This window comes from Oculina patagonica, chromosome 9, assembly GCF_052425735.1.
Source record: "Oculina patagonica isolate OP01 chromosome 9, crgOcupat, whole genome shotgun sequence".
NCBI lineage: Eukaryota > Metazoa > Cnidaria > Anthozoa > Scleractinia > Oculinidae > Oculina > Oculina patagonica.
The window spans coordinates 2370742-2386984 of record NC_135766.1 but is presented as its reverse complement, the minus strand read 5'-3'; the positions used below and the strand labels follow the sequence as shown (position 1 = coordinate 2386984).

General features: G+C 37.7%; 1 protein-coding gene across 1 annotated transcript; it reads right to left on the bottom strand.

The window, feature by feature from the left end:
* Positions 1 to 67: 67 nt before the first annotated feature.
* On the bottom strand, positions 68 to 5878 carry LOC144665295 (ficolin-2-like). Its single transcript, XM_078526518.1, has 6 exons — positions 5721 to 5878; positions 4702 to 4840; positions 4279 to 4553; positions 2700 to 2814; positions 1583 to 1966; positions 68 to 1222 (listed from the first exon to the last, which is right to left on the bottom strand). Exons 2-6 carry the CDS (start codon positions 4778 to 4780, stop codon positions 960 to 962), a joined length of 1116 nt encoding a protein of 371 aa, XP_078382644.1. The 5' UTR covers positions 4781 to 4840; positions 5721 to 5878; the 3' UTR covers positions 68 to 959.
* Between the last annotated feature and the right edge of the window lie 10365 nt (positions 5879 to 16243).

The following is a 16243-nucleotide window of genomic DNA, read 5'->3' as shown; positions in this document are numbered from 1 at the left end:
ACTTTTTGAAGCGACAGAAGCGACAGAGACGATCGGGACGATCATATGAGAACCAGGCTTTAACCTATCCACAGCTTAGTGACGTATATCTGCATTCCTAGGGACAGGGGGGTCCCTCTATTTTATAGTTAGGTTACTTAGACGGTTGCTTCTCTGCAGCTTCTACGGGTAGATGATTAGTATCTATCTATGTATTATGTATTTCTGGTTCGCACTGAAGGTTGTTAGCTAATACATTACCTTGGTCGAACACCTAAACTACATAGATGCCATTTAAAATGTACCGCGATAACTCAAACTAAGAGCCCCTACAAAACTACCCGGCTACCAAGCACTTTACTCAGGGAAAAAAAAAGAAAAGCTAAAGATTCAATCAAAGGAAAATAGAAGAAACTATCTTTCGGCACTTTTCGCTCACCGATCACTCCTTCAGTCTTTAAAATCATACGTCCGGCATTTATAAGCATGATTAGTATAAAGCAGCGCGGATTTCTGATGGCTGTCTTTTAACGAAAACCAAAATAATCGCAACTGAGGAATTACAGTTATCACAAATAACGCAAAAATTAAGTAATCAGAACACGAAGTAAACGTGTTATCGGCCTTATCTGTGGCAGGGGAAATATGCGCAAGCCAAAACTGTTTTCAGAAACAAATATTGGCTCTGATTGGTGAAGGTAACAACTAATACGTAGTTTTATGTACAGCTCAATAGAGATAACAAGCACGTAAAAAACCGTTTTACAAATATAAAACAGTTTTGATCTAAATACGCGTATGCACACAGTACGTTTCGTTGAAATTTCTTTCAAATTATTTAATTTCCACAGTTGTGATTCGTCAAAGTTTCTCATTTTATCAACCATGGAACTATCATAAATGCACTAACGAAAACAAATAAAGATGAATTTATCTTGATATGGTTAATACGAAAATAAGAAAGCCAAAATTACAGGCCTTTAGAAAATAACTGGTCTGATTTTCATTTCAGCTCTTTTAGCTGCATCATAGTTTTTTTTCCATTCATGCCAATTAGCACTGTCAGTACCCGTGTATTTTCCATGATGATAGGGACCATTCAGGTTGCTGTAGTAACAATCATTGTACCACCAGGCTCCTATAAATTCCACAGCACAGTTACTGTCGGACCTCTTGTCGTTATCCTGATCTTTTGTTGTGAATGGAAGACCATTATGATTAGCCAGCGAATCTCCAGCGGTTCCTAAACCAAATAAAGCAGAAACCTGAATATAAAATGTAGTATTTTTCTACCACAATGGGGTACGAAACTAAAAGAAAAATACATGTAATAGCCAAAACAGACAGCAAACAAACGTAGCTTAGTAATTACTGATATATAACTTTAAGATTCGTTTGTTCATAACAAACTTCCGCAAAGACAAATTGACCTTTAAATTCTCCCTGAAAGAATGTAATTTGGTGAATGCAATGAATAACCACTTTTCATCAATGGCGAGTAAGAAAAAAATAGCATTTTTATATACGAAGAGTCAAGTTTTGCAGGTTATTGCGATCATGTGAGATAAATAAAAACCAACGAGCGTATTAACCAAACCCTAACCTGAGTAGTTTCCCACGCTCAGCTGGTACTTATCCCCGTCACTCGCAACCCCAAACGAATCGTACTCAGCGTAAGCAGTATTTCCTGCAAAGTCTTCAAGGTCAACACGTAGCTTGTATTGTCCACTGCTGGTCAGACGGTGTATCTTTTCTAGCCCTAGCCAAAATTCACCACTGAGATTACCAAAGCCTCGTTTGTAGTCATCCCATCCGCGGTAAAAATCGACCGAGCCGTCCTGTCTCTTCTGGAAAACTGACCACCCACCACCGTCTGTTGTCTGGTCGCAAAACACATCAAAGGCATTTGAACCATCGAGGTTGATCGTAAAAACACCACTGTTCTGTTTTCCAGATTTGTACAACTCGGCACAGTCCTTTTGGATAGCTATAGGATAAGACACGGGTCATTTGTCATAATAAGGCAAAATAAAGCCTTGTTAAAAGACATTTCTTTAATTAAGTACATTTCAAAACAGTTGAAAATTGGTCAGATTTTGCTTTGCAAAAGCCGGAGTAAAAGTGAAGATTGTAAATTAAATGATAAATTCGCCCTTATTTTACACGGGGCAAAGGCTTAGAGCGCAGAAGAACCACTTTTTACATCGTTTTTACATCCCATTTGCCTACCTATTATTGTCCCAAAATTAATGCTCCCAAATCCCAGTCCCAGTTACATTAATGTTTGTTTGTGATTCCCAGTTCCAGTGACCCAAATCCTACTTTTCCAGTGAAACTTTGCCTAAATCCCATGCAGTTTCAATTCTACCAGTTCAGGCTCCTTATGTAGTACGGAACAGCCATATAACGTGATCAATATTCCTCGAGATCTTTTCTGCAATTAAATTGTACTTTGCAATGGTAAGACGTGTCAAGCTGCACTAAACAGTACGTAAGTATGAATTTGATCCGACCACTTTGTACAGTTTTGCATGGCATTTTTCTTATTTTGTTTTACGCCTATTTGAAAAGACATCTTATTTGGTTCAGAAGTTTTTTTTGACCGACTTATCTCGATGGGCACGATTCCGTTGTTTTAAACTTTTACCATGGCATTAAGTTTCCTTCGATACTCATCATTTCTGCATAATATTAACTATGACAGCGGAAAACTTCATTACCTGTTTGGCAATGTTTCCCTGTGAATCCCTTCACACAATGGCACGCATAACTTTTCTTTTCTTCCTGTGATATACACGTTCCATTGTTCTTGCAAGGCCAACTGCTACACGGGGACTGAAAGACAAAACGAGAAGTTAGGACGGAGCAGCATAATTTGACACTCGAACCTTCAGGGAATAGTGCCGCTGCGCTCTAGAACTGAATTTGAAACAAAAAGGCGATGAGCCTCCAATATGCAACTAGGTTGTGAAGTTCAGTGCTACACTGGCAGTGTCAACAAAATCAATATCGTCAAAGGGAAAAATGAACACAAACGCACATCCTAATTTAGAAACAAATTTCTATCTTAAAAATGTGTTCAGAGGATATCGTCTTCTCGGCGTTTACGTCTTCTTTGCCCAGCATGTTTATATATTTTCTCCCAAGTGCCCTTAACCCTCGGACGTACAAGGGGTGGGGGGGATGAATTGCACCCCCATAAGGTTTTTTTCCAAAATTTGAAAAAGGGATTTACTCTACAATGCTGAATCTTTCAGTAGCTGTTCATTCATCCTTTGCGGAAATTTTGATATGTCAACCATGTGTCCATGATATTTGACATTGCCATGACAACGTCACAAATACAAGCAGGTCTTGCCTTAAAGCGTCATTTTTGACATTTTTCTTTATTTTTCAAGTTTTTTTTTTTTAAAATGAAGTGCAAGATTTGTTTATTTTTACATTCCATAAGCATTCTGGCTTTATTTTCCATCAATTTCTGTTATTTTGTGACTTTCTAGGTAAATGTTGAAATCCAAGATGGCGGATCCAAGATGGCGGCTCTAATGACGTCATAGCCAATTAAAATCATGTCATCTTGTAGAGTAAACTAAGGGCTTTCTTCTCAGTGCAAAATAATTTCGCTACGCCTTAATATAACGAAAACTCTCGGGAGGGGTTCCATCGACCCCCCCCCCCCCCTTGTACGATGGTGGGGGCCTGAGTTTGCTTGTACGTCCGAGGGTTAACAACGGCCAATAATAAACTATATATATCACCACCAGCTTGCTTAATGTAGGTTGTTACTTGTTGTATATATAATGCGGGTTTAGAAAGTCAAGTTACCTTATTCTTACTAATTTTCGAGATTTTAGCGAGTTCAAAAAATCGCGAAATTTATATTAGTAGGCGCGAAGAAAACATTGCGCAAAATTTAAACACGCGAAAACTGTTACCATATTATATGTCAGAAGGGAAAAATGTTTAGAACTGCAACTAGTCACTCTTGAAAATATTTTTCCGTCTTGATTTTGACTAGAACCCTTCCTCTGATTACTGTTTCGCTCTAGTAAATTGGCCAAAACCTTTTAAGTACAGTCACCAAAGTTTTCGTTTGCAGGCTTCTTGTAGTGACATTAAACCAGAACTTTGTACACTTCCAGTTGTTCCTCAGTCTTTGACGACTGCTTCATAAAAAAAAACTGACAAAATCGCCAAATTTAATACAATTTTTGCTCTTGTTTTTCTTGCAATCGCGAAAAACATCGAACTTTCGCGAAATTAAGTAGGCGCCAATATTAGTAAGAATAAGGTACTTACCGGGATACTGTAGTGATGAAACAGTGGGCTGACGATAAACTTGTCTGAGTTGTTGTACTTGTCAGATGGAAGCAGTTCACACAGCAGTTTTTCGCTGATATCAGCAAATGCAGCCAGGTTGTAAGAGAAACACGTTGGGATTTCTAGACAGGCAAACCCACATTCGCTGCTGTCCGTGATAAGATCTGAACCGATACTGGTGATGTTTAGATATGAAAACTCGTCTTTCTTGAAGTTGATAAAAGATGCTCCCTCGAAAGAACCCTCACTGCGACCTTAGTTAAAAGAAGATAATTAAAGGTGTTTTTAGTAGCTATTTAAAACGACGCCTTTCCAGCTGCCTTGATAAAATTTTGCATTTCGCCCAAAATTGTCTAGAAAAACGAAGATGATTCTAAGAAGGGAAAACTAAAGAACGCTTACCTTTTGCAGAATGAAAGAAAGAGGCAACGATCGTCATGATAAGCAGAAAGTTGCTTAATTTTTGCAGACCGAGTTCCATTTTGGCCGAGGTGTTAACTCCTTAGACTTGAAGTCTGACTGAAGTTTGTCCTTAGCACGTCTATAATGTGAAATAAGAAGGCTTTTAAAAATACCACCTGATATGGTGGGAGGCAAAAAGAAAACAAATAAAATTATGATAATACAAAGCTGGTAAATCATTCCTCTATGTTTTCGTTGAATAAGAGAATAGCATAAATAACGAGTACGGGAAGTCTTCTAAAACAAAATAAAGCTAACCTAAATAAGGTAACGGTCGCACTAGGTTGAAAAAAAAATTTTTTGGCTCCACTAAAAGTCCCGGCAAATTTTGTTTGTACCAAAGTTTGAATTTGGTAATCGTGGACGTATTAAGCCCGGTCTAAAGTCCGGGTTAAAGTGGTTAAAGTCTTTCTGAATAGCATAATTTGAATAAATTGTGTATTTTAACATTATGATTTACATTGTAACTTAAAGCAACGAAGGTAAACAAGACTAGTAAAAAGTCTTCCTAAATAAATAATAAGAACCCGCCTTGGGTGGATTGCAAAATGTGTCGGTAAAGAAAGCATCTCGGTCGAAATTGAGAGCTTTATCTTTCTATAACCATTTCCAGATTTGACACAGAGCGAAAGACACAAATTTGTTAATAAAAAATAAGTTGTCTATACAACCCCTACGCTTTCCAGTTTAAAATTTATATCCATGTAGTATCCACGTACTATGAAAAGCTACTTGGCGTCGTTTATAATTGATAGGCCCAATCCGGGACCTTAAGTGTATAAATGCAGTCAGTCAAAAACTTTCCTGCTTTGTCCTGCATACTGGTATTTTGCTACAAAGGGTATAACTTGACGTTATAACTTCAATAAAAGTATAGTAAGAAGAAAACCGCTTACATAATGAGGGTTTGCTGTAAATATATGATCTATTTATTTCAGCCAAGCTAAATGAAAACCCACCTTTGATAAATGACGATGGATGCTTGAAACAGCGAGCAGCAGTCAACAAATAATACCTTGCGTAGGTTGAAAAATCGGTGGAGAAATATTTGTAGCGAATGTCCGAGAAATTCCTGCTCTAGTGTACTTGAGTTAGTCACGTCGTTTTGATCTGTCAAAAAATTAATTAATTTTAATGGCTCTCTTAAAATTCACGAGAAACGTCTGTTCTATATACCCAGTTCAGAGTCATGTCGTTTTTAATTGGTCGAACAATTTTAAACACTGCCAAATTTACTGCCACATTTAAGTGCCCGAGAAACTCCTGCTCTGCGAACCTAAGTTACCCGGCCTCGTTTATAATTGGTAGGCTTCACCCGGGACCTTAAGTGGAAAATTGCGGTCAGTCAAAAACTATACTGCTTTGTCCTACATACGTGTATTTTCTACAAAGGGTACAATATGAAAGATCCTCACTCCTTATCGCTGTGGCTCATCAAGATGTTATAACTTCAATAAAAGCATAGTTAGAAGAAAGCAACTTACATAATGAGGGGTTCCTTTAAATGTATATTCTATTTATCGCAGAAAGGGCGGTAAGACAAATAAAGTAGAATGTCATTCCAGCCGAGTGAGATGAAAACCCACCTTTGATAAAATGACGATGAATGCTTGAAACAGCGGGCAGTGGCCAAAAAAATGACTCGATTAAGTCAAGAATTCGGTGGAGAAATATTTAAGCGATCGAAAACGTTCGGTCGGTTGAGAACTTATTTTGTCAGTCGGGAATTTTCGGCAGTCATGAATTAAAACAGTCGTGACTTTCTTTATGAAATATCCGAGAAACTCTCGCTCTGATGTAGTTAAGTTAGTCACGTCGTTTTCTTGATCTATCAAAAAAAAAAAAAAAATTAATGGCTCTTTTAAATTTTACGAGAAACTTCTGCTCCATGTACCCAGTTCAGAGTCATGTCGTTTTTAATTGGTCAAACAATTTAAAACACTGCCAAATTTACTGCCACATTTAAGTGCCCGAAAAAAACTGCTTTGTGAGCCTAAGCTACTTGGCGTCGTTTATAATTGATAGGCCTAATCCGGGACCTTAAGTGGATAAATGCAGTCAGTCAAAAACTTTCCTGCTTTGTCCTACATACTGGTATTTACCTACAAAGGGTACGATGTGAAAGATCCTCACTCGTTAACGCTGTGGCTCATCAAGACGTTATAACTTCAATAAAAGTATAGTTAGAAGAAAAAAACTTACATAATGACCCGGGGGGGGGGGGGGGACTCCCATATGAGAGTGACGGGGATGCTCGTCGTCTCGCTTAGGGGTATAAATTTCGGACTTTGGGTCTCGCTTAGGGTGTTCTGGGGAAAATGCACGAAAATGACAATATTTTTAGCCGTCAGGGTCTCGTTTAGGGTTGCACATGAAGAAATATACAAATATAAGTTTTTTTTTCTCAGAATCTTGGTATCTTTTAGGGGTCTAAAATAGCTTGAGCCACGCCCAGATTGGTCTCTTTAAGGGGTTCTTTTCAAAATTTCCGACGAGCATCCCCGTCCCTTTAATATGGGAGTCCCCCCCCCCCTGGGCATAATGAGGGTTTGCTGAAGATATATATTCTATTTGTCCCTGCAAGGGCGGTAGTATTGCTGCTCTAATCTACAAACCAACTAACGTACTACTTTCAGATTAAGCACAGCAAGGTATAAGCAAATAAGACAAATAAGGCTAGAATGACACTCCAGCTGAGCGAAATAAAAACCCACCTTTGATAAAATGACGATGAATGCTTGAAACAGCGAGCAGCAGCCAAAAAATAATGACTCGATTAAGTCGATAATGCGGTGAAGAAATATTTTAAGCGATCGAGAACTTTTGGTCGGTTGAGAACTTATTTTGTCTGTCGTCAAATTTCCGTCAGTTAGGAATTAAAACAGTTGTGACTTAATGAAATATTCGAAAAAAATCCTGCTCTAGTATACCAAAGTTAGTCACGTCGTTTTTTTGATCTGTCAAAAAATTAATTAATTTTAATGGCTCTTTTAAAATTCGCGAGAAACTTCTGCTCTATGTACCTGGTTTAGAATCATGTCGTTTTTAATTGGTCGAACAATTAAAAACACTGCCAAATTTACTGTCACATTTAAGTGCCCGAGAAACTCCTGCTCTGAAAGAACACTTCTTAAAAGATGTATTCTGATGAATATTTAAATTCGCATTATGCCATACGAGGCGACTGGTCATTGGTATTCATACGTGAATTTAAATCCTCTGGTTTTATACATACACATATCAGTTTTCGTAATTCTCGTTGAATGGTATTAACGGTTGTTACTCCTTCAAAGCCAATCATATCCGTTCTTAAATGTCACTTCAATAAACCTAGTTTCAGCGAAACGAAGAAAAGTTTAAAAATATGTATGTTAAAATTCCCTACAGAAATTTATCTCATTTTAAAAACACTTTTTCGCTTGCAAACAACATGAGAAAGGGTCCATATAAAACAAAAAGCTTTCATCAGATAGTTACTTTGTTGAATTTTTAATCAGAACAGGTAAAAGGAGTCGTAAGGCACTAAGAGGATTGAGTGAGTGAGTGAGTGAATGAATGAATGAGTAAGTGAGTGAGTGAGTGAGTGTGCGTCACGTTTAATAACTTTCATTCCTTTACTTGGCTCTAAATAGTTCGAAACGTATCTTAACAAAGACATTCCGACCATAGTCATCATTACCATTTCTGATTAATTCATTATTAGGCACCTATACTGCAGCAGTAGCAGCAGCAACACCCTTTTCCAATATTTTTGGAGAAACCTAGATTTTATTTTTATAAAGAAATTTTAGTTAACAAATAAAGAAGCCTTAGACATGTTTTATACTGTCATAAAACACGACGGGCATTTGAGAACACGAGGGAAATGTAGATTGTCGAAGAAAATCTTCGAAAGATAACTCTTTCGCTCGCTTTCTTTTCATGTTCCATTCAACTCAAGAAATGAACACCGCGCCACAATATTTCCCCGCCTCCTCATAATATTTCTTCGTTTACATGAAACTGTAATGTCCAGTGGATTTATACTTTAAAAGGAATTTAGTAAAACAATTATTCCTTTCGCCCTTGTTGGAGTAATTCGAGTGGTTATAGCCAACGAGACGCAAAGCACTCGAGGAAAGCTGACGAAAAACAATAAAACATGATTTTTCTATGTTTTATACTCTGATAGCCAATCAGAGCGCGCGCAGTCTCCTATGTATATTCTAATTTAAATTAGTATATACACACTCAGTGATCTTGGTGTTTCAAGCAATCTGATTGGTTCGCTATCTCGGGCTAATGAGCATTATTCACTCCCTACGGAGTGAATAATGCTTGATCCAAACTGAAACAAAATGGCCGGCGTAAACTCGCGTTTTGCCGGCGTTTCTGAATCGAAAATACTAAGAATGCAAGAAGATGCTGAACCAGAAAAGACAAAAAAAAAGGCTAAGAAATATGGCCTGATGGTTTTCAAAGTAAGAGAAGACTACATATTTCGCAATTTTGCAGCACAATGTCCACACAACTCGAGTACTAAAACGATAAACAATTGCTTACCGTCAAGTCGCTCTTACCCCGGCAACGGCAGAAATGAATACCGCAGATTTATCGGCAGCAACATCAAGTGTTATTCAACCAAGATCCTCCACAAATATTCAGGATTCTTTGTGCAAGAAAACATCCAGTTTTCACAACAGTTCTGCAGACATTCAGTAAGCTTATAATCCAAACTTTCAGGTGGATCCTTTGCCAACTGCTCCTTCAATTTTCAATTCAAGTGAACTTCAAAAGCTTTGATTCAACGGTCAAAATGTTTTGCAAGCAGGTTTTTGATCAGATTGCAGGTTTGAGTGGTGTTAAAGGACCGTTTTGCTAGATTGTGACGAGGATTTTATCGAAGATTAACTAGATTTGCCATGTTTGAAAATTCTGTAAACTGTTTCGCGCATGTCGGTTAGTGCCGCTTATATGTACGTTTTCCGCGCATGAATTGAGAGGTCAATTAAATCGACTTTAAATGGTTTCCTTCTGAAAACTTTGAGATCGCTTGTTGTTGAGATCACTTCGTGTGTATATACTAAAACAATTATTCTTTGAAATCTCGGTGAATAGCGGCAGAATATTCACCTCGCCGCTCCGCTCCTCGGAGACCCAGGGGCAGTTAGTGGGGGCGACGGGCAGCTTATCGGGACAACGGGATTTTCGGGCGAAAGTTTACAACATAGAGCGTAACAGCCCCTGGGCACTTTGTCTTACCGAACCAGTTCCAGAAGCGTTTGAACTCCTTCCCCTTGATTGGCCACAAAAATATTTTTGTGGCCAATCAGCGAGGTTGACCAGAAGAGCGACTCTGACGTCTTCTTACACGAAGTTGTTTTCCTCATAGACTCGTCCGTTGTTGTTAAGCCCGTCCATCGGATGATACTACGTGGGTCTCAGATAAAAAAGCAAAACAAAAACAAAACAACGAGGCCTGGGAATATGTTAAATGTAGCATAGCGCAAGGAAACCAACAGTTTTTAAAGCTATACGCGAGCACTTCTTGTTTATAAGTTTTGTTTTTGTTATTTAAATATCCAACAAATTAAACAAAAACCCTTTGTTTTAACTGTCAAGCTGGCAACAAAATAACAATAGGTGACGACAGCGATATCTTCGCTAACGCGTGGCCCGTGCAGTGAAGTACCCAGACCGTGGCAAGTTCCAGAAGTCGGGCCACGACCGAGAAAAATAATAAGAATTGTTGTTAAATTGAATAACTATTAAAAAGCGCGCAACTAACAGTGTAGAACTGGCAGTCGTCTAAGGCTTATTTTTTTCTGAGACTCTCCATGTAATAGCATCCGATTGATGGGCAGAGCATCCACGACGAGTCTATGAGGAAAACAACTTCGTGTAAGAAGACATCAGAGTCTCCTGGCCGGTCCTCGTCGCTGATTGGCCACAAAAATATTTTTGTGGCCAATCAGGGGGAAGGAGTTCAAACGCTTCTGGAACTGGTTCGGTAAGACAAAGTGCCCAGGGGCTATTACGCTCTATGTTGTAAACTTTCGCCCGAAAATCCCGTTGTCCCGATAAGCTGCCCGTCGCCCCCACTAACTGCCCCTGGGTCTCCGAGGATGTATTCACCTCGATTTCAAAGAATAATTGTTAAATATTTCATAAAGCTCTCTTAACGTCAAGATTTTAATAAAGCAAGTAAATGAAAAGGTCCTTTCCATTCCTTCCTTGGTTGGCGATTTAAAATGTCGATTTTTATAGTCCTCAGACTACGTAATAGAAACTGTTATACGAAAGGTTATTGTCCCTCTACTACGTAAACAAATCGCTAAGGAGATAGTAATTACAATAATAACACGTTTTATTTAGACACGATAATTTTACAGCATAGCCGAAAAGAAAAGTCCTTTTGACTGGGGAAACCATTCTTCCTTTGTTTTTTGACTGAAAAAAATTGATTTTTTCAGGTCTAACTGTTTTGCAAAAACTTATTCCGACAACAGATGACCTCATAAAAAATGTAAATTTAAGAACTAGATTCATTTGAAAATTATCACAGAAACTTTATTCTGACAGTGATTACCTCATAAAAAATATGTTAATTTAAAAACCCGCTTCATTTAAAAATCGCATAGGAGGCTCTGTTAAAACGACAGAAATCAGTGCGGAGCTTATAAAGTTCGGTGTTCGTAACCAGTTTTGATAAAAAGTCATATTTCACGCCAATTCAAATCCGTCTATACGGTCAAAACAAAACTGGCGATATATGAAGACTTTTGCCAAAATTTCTTGATGCATTTTTTAAGCAATTATTGGATGAGATCAAGAAAAATATTGTAATTTGCAAGATGCGAACAGTCGCTTATTTGTCAATGCCAAAAAAAGAGGTAAATCTTATTTGGAAGCACAGTGCAGTCATTATATTTTGCGATAGCCGAGTTTATTAGGCATGTTTTTGTTTCACAGGTTTTTCAAAATTCATGATAAAGTGAAAACGCACCTCGTATTATCACAATGAAACTCGCTGCCAACGAATCTTCTAATTCATGTCTGCATCTAAATTGTCATAAGTTTACATCCTTGCTCTATACTGCACGCCAAGGTTTAACGTTGGAGACAGTCTCTCGGCAACCGCTTCGTGCCACAAAAAAAGGAAATCCTGGATTGATGCTTTACGGCCATCAATAATGCAACACCGTGCAACTAAGTCCTTTGAAAAAACAGAGTTGCATGGGAATCATGTTTGTTGTATTATCTGGATATCTCTTTCTTTCAAATACTTGCTATTAACACATGAAGATGAAAAATACAAAACAAGAAATAATTGTCGAATCAGTTACTTAGTTTTAGCCTCTAACGCATTTTTAGCCTGTAAACCTAAATAGTACATATCAACTTAAAATTCAATTGTGTTTATTGTGTTCTAATTAAACTAAGTTCTTTAGTGTTTATCTTTTGTTTTTAAATTTTTAATAAGCGGGAGTCAAATTGCCCTCAAAAATACAAGAGATGATAAGCGAACAAATGAATGGATAAGTGATACATGAATCAGTTATTCAATTTCGCCATTATCGTGTTTTTCGCCTGTAAATCCGAATAGCGTGTTTCCAATTAGAGATTTTAATTTTAGATTGCAGAAAATGGATTTTTATTACAATTGACCTTTCTTTGTTTAACATAAATCTATTTGCTCTTGGTTAAAATACTGTATATTCCAGAGTTGTTAATTTCAAATAATTGACCATTAAACTTTCATGCTAAGCCGAAAGTAGCTTTTCTCTTCTTAATCGTGCATATTTTGTGGCTACTTGTAGCAAGCGATTTAGAAGGCTCTTTACAAGAAGCTAGCTATTTCAAAGTGACTGTGCTCTGTTTTTTATTGTCATAATTTCAAAATGCATGTATTTTCTGGGCACGAAATAAAGATTGTTGATGTTGTGTTGTACAAGTAGGCGATGCGTTGGTCGCAGAATAATGTATGGCGTCAGATAGGGGACAAAATCGAAACTTATATTTCGTGGCGTCGAAACTTCTTTTAGTCGTCGCGATCGAAAACAGTTCTTTGTGTCGTCGAATTCCACTCTTTCCTGCCATCGAATACTGTTCTTCGTGTCGTCCAGTTCCAATCTTCGTGCCGTCGTGTTCTTCGTTTCGTCGTAATTTAGTTGAGTCGTCGTGTTTTTTAACATTCGTAAATTCTCTTTGTCGTCGGGTTCTCCATTTCGTCGTAATTTCTCTTTGTCGTCGTTCTCTTTGTCGTCGTGTTCTTCATGTCGTCGACGACGGTAGAAGTAGGTAAGCGGTAACTCCCGCCAATATTTAAAACAAGATGGCGACGATGGCGACCAAGCGATGTTAGAAGAAACAGCTAAGAAATGTCCCAGTTCAGTCCACATGTTTCACCAGCCCTTAATCTGAAGAACCACATTTCATCAGCTATCTGTGAAGTCATTCGCCTACTTGAAAATCTCAGGTTTAGTGATGATAACGGAAACCGACTTGATTACTCGCTATACAAGCTTGAACAGGTCGTCTATCTCTGCGTTTGCAGTCACAATATATGGCCAAATTTTTTAACTGACGAGGTTATTCAGCTGCTCCTGAATGCATATAATAACCTATCTCAAGACAACTGTGAAACTGATTCTCGTACGCCGACTAACTGTTAAGCAATTTATACAGGGTCGGCAGGTAGGACAGCTTTTGATATTCCAAGAGAAACTTTAAAACTGTACTTGAGCTATGGTTTTTCTCTTCAGAAGATTGCTGATATGTTTGGGACTTCGAGAAAAACGATAAGTAGGCGTGTTAAGTCATATAGCTTACGAGAAGAAGTCCCAAAGTATGACGATGAATGAATGAATGAATAACTTTATTAACGTGTCTAAAATGTTTAGCTGATATCTCAGATGAGGCCTTGGACTCTACCGTTTCTGTTGTATTACACAACTTTCCCAACTGTGGTATAAGAAGATTGAAAGGGTTCTTGCTTGGGCAAGGTATTAGAGTGCAGTGGAGTCGTGTGAGGTCGTCTCTGTGGAGAACTGATCCCAGTGGTATTCTGCTACGAACTTCCCAACTCAATATTGTAAATCGGCGTCATTACAGTGTGCCTGGACCCAGATCATTATAGCACTTGGATGGCAAACATAAGTTGATCAGATGGGGATTTGTTATTCATGGATGTGTGGATGGATTCTCAAGACGAATTATGTTTTTGAAATGCAGTACCAATAACAAAGCATTAACAGTGTTACAGCTGTTCTTAAATGCAGTTCAAGACTTTGAACTACCCTCCAGGGTCAGAGGTGATCAAGGCACTGAGAATATTGAAGTAGCTAGACATATGATATCCCATCCAAGAAGAGGGCCAGGGAGGGGCAGCTTCATTGCAGGAAAAAGTTGTCATAACCAGAGAATTGAGAGGTTTTGGAGAGATTTGTTTCATGGTTGTTCCTTTCTTTTCTATTACATATTTTGCTATCTAGAAGATACAGGATTGCTTGACATTAACAGTGCAACTCATTTGTTTTGCTTGCAATATGTGTTCACTCCAAGAATAAACCAACATTTTAAAATGTTATAAAATGGCTATGACAACCATCCCCTTGCCTCAGAATCAAACATGACCCCTGCACAAGTCTGGCTATATGGGCTGGCAAACTACCAGGGAGAATGGGAACCACTTGAGGAAGACTTACCATCGTTTGGTGTTGACTATGAAGGTCCTCTCCCATCAAATGAGTTTGATGAGGAGACTTGGAATGATCTTTCAGTTCAAGTACCTGAAATTCAGTGCCCTTTAAGCAGTGCAGCTTTCAATAGAATAACATGTATGGTTGATCCTCTGGAAGAATCTTCCTGCTATGGAATTGATATTTATATCAAGTCTTTGGAAATTGTGGATGATCTTTCAACACTTGCATAAGTAAACAGATGTTGTTAGACTCTTCAGGAATTACACAAGACAGGATAACCATGCCATATTTAAGAACCCTTCACACCAGCAAATCTCTTTTAATGAGGTACTTGCCTGTGTATGGGTAACAATTTTCTTCAATGACAATTTGCATGTATGTGTAAGCAATGACTTTTGAACTGATGAAGTAGCAAGCACTATCAGGTGAAAATCTTTGTAACAGACAATTTGCTGTTGAAACTGTTGCATATTCTAGAGAATGGGATTCCTGACTATTCTAGTTTCGCAACTGTTTTGCTTTTACTGATTTTGCATTGAGAGAAACAAAACGAATTGATATCAATCCCTAAATTTTCACTTATTGTTAACCTATTACCACCATTTTTGCCCTTGCATATTAGCAAGGGCATTTGTTCAAGCTGGAGAGTGTTTTGCAATTATTTGCTAGCAACTTCTGAAGCTATGTTCTAGCCTTGCCAAAATAACAAAGGTCAAAGTTTCCCAAGCTGTCATACATGTATGTGCATGTGTTGTTTGGTGAACCCTACCCACAACAGCCTTCTAACCAACCAAACATGGCAGCTGACAACAGGTTCAGCTGTAGATAACTCAGAACAAAAACAGAAATCAAATATTTCCATTATGTTAATGTCAAACATGTATTTTACCAACTGTTACTACAGTAAGGTACATGTATCAAATTTAATTATTTATATAGAATGCTGAATGTCACAAGAACATTTTGATTTGTTTTGCATTCAATAACTATTCTAGAATTTAAAAATCTCTTAATAATGAAACGTGGTGATATCAATAATTTCCAACTCAATGTGTGCCAATTGGCAAAATGCCATTAACAGTCATGCTTAGTTCACCTTTTCCACTTTAAGGTGCCTTATGTCAGTTTTGAGAGGGTGAAATGTTAAATAATTCATCTATCTCTTAATACTGTTTGTTACAGGGTACAACAATCATTTACCATCAGCTGAGTGCTTGCTAGGTGATTTGGCACTGGTAGTTTCACAACTTCACCTAATATTATTTCCGAAATCAGAAATTGGCTCTGGCTCTTTTAACATAAAAATCTCTATGTCGATATATCATGGTTGACAGTAAAAGAACAAACGATCTGAAAATTTTCCAAGAATTCAAAGTTGGACTGCTTCTCCATCTCAAAGCTATGGTAAGCCACCTAAAGTACTACAAGAACAAGCAATATGGACTTAAGCGATTAAAACTTTCTTAACTCAACTGGGAAATAAATGCACTACTGAGTCTACATAATTAAGTTGTTTGTCCATAGGCTAAGTTATGCTACAAGTATGGAACAGCCTTTTGGCAGAAAACATTGGTAGATGAAAGTTTAAAATAAAACAAAAGCAGCACCTTAACTGATGTTAAATATCACATCCTGTTAAAATAGGAATTCCACTAACTCAACTTGAAAACTCCAGCATTATTAATATATAACATTAGTTGTAACAAACATATCACTGAAAATATGAAGAAAGTATTCAAGTAAGCATGTATCAACATACAGTTTGACTACAGAAATTCTATAACCAATTGAATTTGCAC